The 2,500-nt window shown below is 41.6% G+C and overlaps 1 protein-coding gene across 1 annotated transcript in view; it reads right to left on the bottom strand.

The window, feature by feature from the left end:
• Window positions 1–1,737, bottom strand: part of LOC143296436 (uncharacterized) — a 10,185-nt gene extending 8,448 nt beyond the window's left edge. Inside the window, exons 1-2 of the mRNA XM_076608365.1 lie at window positions 1,479–1,737; window positions 1–101 (exon numbers count right to left, since the gene is read on the bottom strand). The exon at window positions 1–101 is cut by the window's left edge and continues 10 nt beyond it. Of these exons, the coding sequence (XP_076464480.1) occupies window positions 1–101; window positions 1,479–1,628 (251 nt within the window). The 5' untranslated portion in view covers window positions 1,629–1,737. The remainder of the gene's footprint in view (window positions 102–1,478) is intronic.
• Window positions 1,738–2,500: the final 763 nt, after the last annotated feature.

Here is a 2,500-nt window from a genome sequence, read left to right as displayed (position 1 = left end):
TAATAAAGATGGAAGACGGAATATGGCTGCCCACTGCGCGTGCCTGTCTCATGAGAGGCCAGCCTCTGACCAATCACATCGAAGCTGAGACTGCTGATGCTCTGTACACAGACATGCGTCCATACATACAACAATCTACTGGTTAAACGTACATACAGCAATCTACAGCATACATACAACATACACATGTTTTTAATCATTTCAGTCGTCTCTCTCTCTCTCTCTCTCTCTCTCTCTCTCTCTCTGTGTGTGTGTGTGTGTGTGTGTGTGTGTGTGTGTGTGTGTGTGTGTGTGTGTGTGTGTGTGTTCTCCAGCAAGTAGCTCAAAGACTTAAGCTTGAAATGAATATGAATAAAACGAACTTTTTTTGTTTTGGAAAGGACAGCCATTTGCCCAACATCAATCTGCATTCTCTGTTGTTAGTGCATGTATATATTTAGGACTTCATCTTTCCAACAACAAAGAAAGACACATGTTTTACCTTTCCAGGTCACAATCTTATGAGCAGAGGAAAACGGGCTGTTTGGTGACGATTATTCATTGAATGAGCTTGAAAACAGATCAGAGGCATCAATTTTGTTTGCCACACTCGTCCAGCTTTTTGTGCAATGTGGGACTGATATACCCATGGAATGATGGCCTAGAGGTAACGCGTCCGCCTAGGAAGCGAGAGAATCTGAGCGCGCTGGTTCCAATCACGGCTCAGCCGCCGATATTTTCTCCTCCTCCACTAGACATTGAGTGTTGATCTGGTCACTGGTCATTCGGATGAGACGATAAACTGAGGTCCCGTGTGCAGCATGCACTTAGCGCACGTAAAAGAACCCACGGCAATAAAAGGGTTGTCCCTGGCAAAATTATGTAGAAAAGTCCAATTCGATAGGAAAAAAACAAACTGCACGCAGGAAAAAAAAGTGGTGGCGCTGTAGTGTATCGACGCGCTCTCCCTGGGGAGAGCAGCCCGAAGTTCACACAGAGCAATCTGTTGTGATAAAACGAAATACAAATACAAAAATGTTTGAGCTTTTAAAGCAGGTGGCATAAAAAAAGCACTGTTTGTTGGCTGTGAAACGATATAACGATATTTGTGTGCTGATCGTCTTTTTTATGGTGAATTTGTTTTGAAGATTTCTGATACACCTGAACTCATACACAAAGTATATCAAGTCATACTAGAAACATAGACTGTCTGCCCAAAGTGGAAAAAAAAAAAAAAAAAAAAAAAAAAAATATATATATATATATATATATAGGACAGTAGACGGAAGGTATCTTGGACAACAAAACTGTCTTTATAGTTGTACATTGTTTGCGTTGTTTTTGTCTTTTCATGTTGTCGTTGTTGTTGGCGATGCTTAAATCAAGGTGTTGGACAGTCAGGCAGACAGACAGACAAACAGACAGACAGAAAGAGAAACAAACAGACAATTAAAAAAAACAAAAACCCAGAAAGAACAAATGGTTGCCACCACGCTGACCTCAACGATCTCAGCCCCTTGGTCGGTTTGCCTGATCATCAAAGTCCATTTCTTCGTTTCGAACAACTTCGGAGCACACCACTGACCACTGACCATCACCCACGCTGCCAGTTCCGTCAGCACAACACACACACACAATGCCCGCACCATCGCCAGCCGTCGTGGGACTTGACATACACACACACACACACGAAATGTTCAGCCGACAAGATAAACAGAAGGACGAATAGAAATCCTGAAACGGTTCTTCGTGCGTTGCGCGTGTGTGTGTGTTTCCTTGACCCTGTCTTTGAAAGTAACGTAGCGTCGTGGGTTTGTTGTTTGTGGTGAGTAGATAAAAAAAAAGAGAGGGGTTCGGCTGATTTTGATAACATATTTGGGCAGCCTTTAGTTTTAGGATCGTTAAACATGCTGTTGTTACACAATATATATATATATATATATATATATATATATATATATATATATATATATATATATATATATGTGTGTGTGTGTGTGTGTGTGTGTGTGTGTGTGTGTGTGTGTAGCCATGTACCCAAGTGGTTTATTATAAAAGGGGACGGTACAAAAGAATTACTGATTTACTGTATTAAAGGATATAAAATATCCACGCACAGGCCCAGGGACATATAGATGGCCAGTCACAAATGGGCTTTTCTATTGTTTTATTTACAATGGTTATGAGAAGATAAGAAGAGAAGAAGAAGAGATAAGAAGACAATGCAGTGATACGTCGCGAGACGTTGACCTCTTGCAGCAAGACACACTGCTTGCAACACAGCGAGAGAGAGAGAGAAAGAGAGAGAGTGCAGGCTGTAGCCAGTGACCGGCCAGGTGAAAAGTAACCAGTCATCACCTGCTGTGGCTATAAATTTTATGCAAGTTAAGCGAACTGCAATGACGCCCGCGTGTGCTGCGAAGCAAATCTGCTCAGATCAGGCTAAATTTGAATATAATTGTGTTTGTTACAAGGTGTTCAGTGATAGATTTCTCAATAATTCCGGAACCGGTTTACGTCG

Source organism: Babylonia areolata, chromosome 21, assembly GCF_041734735.1.
Source record: "Babylonia areolata isolate BAREFJ2019XMU chromosome 21, ASM4173473v1, whole genome shotgun sequence".
Lineage (NCBI taxonomy): Eukaryota > Metazoa > Mollusca > Gastropoda > Neogastropoda > Buccinidae > Babylonia > Babylonia areolata.
Note: the sequence above shows the minus strand (reverse complement) of the source record. Positions and strands in the feature narration are given on the sequence as shown.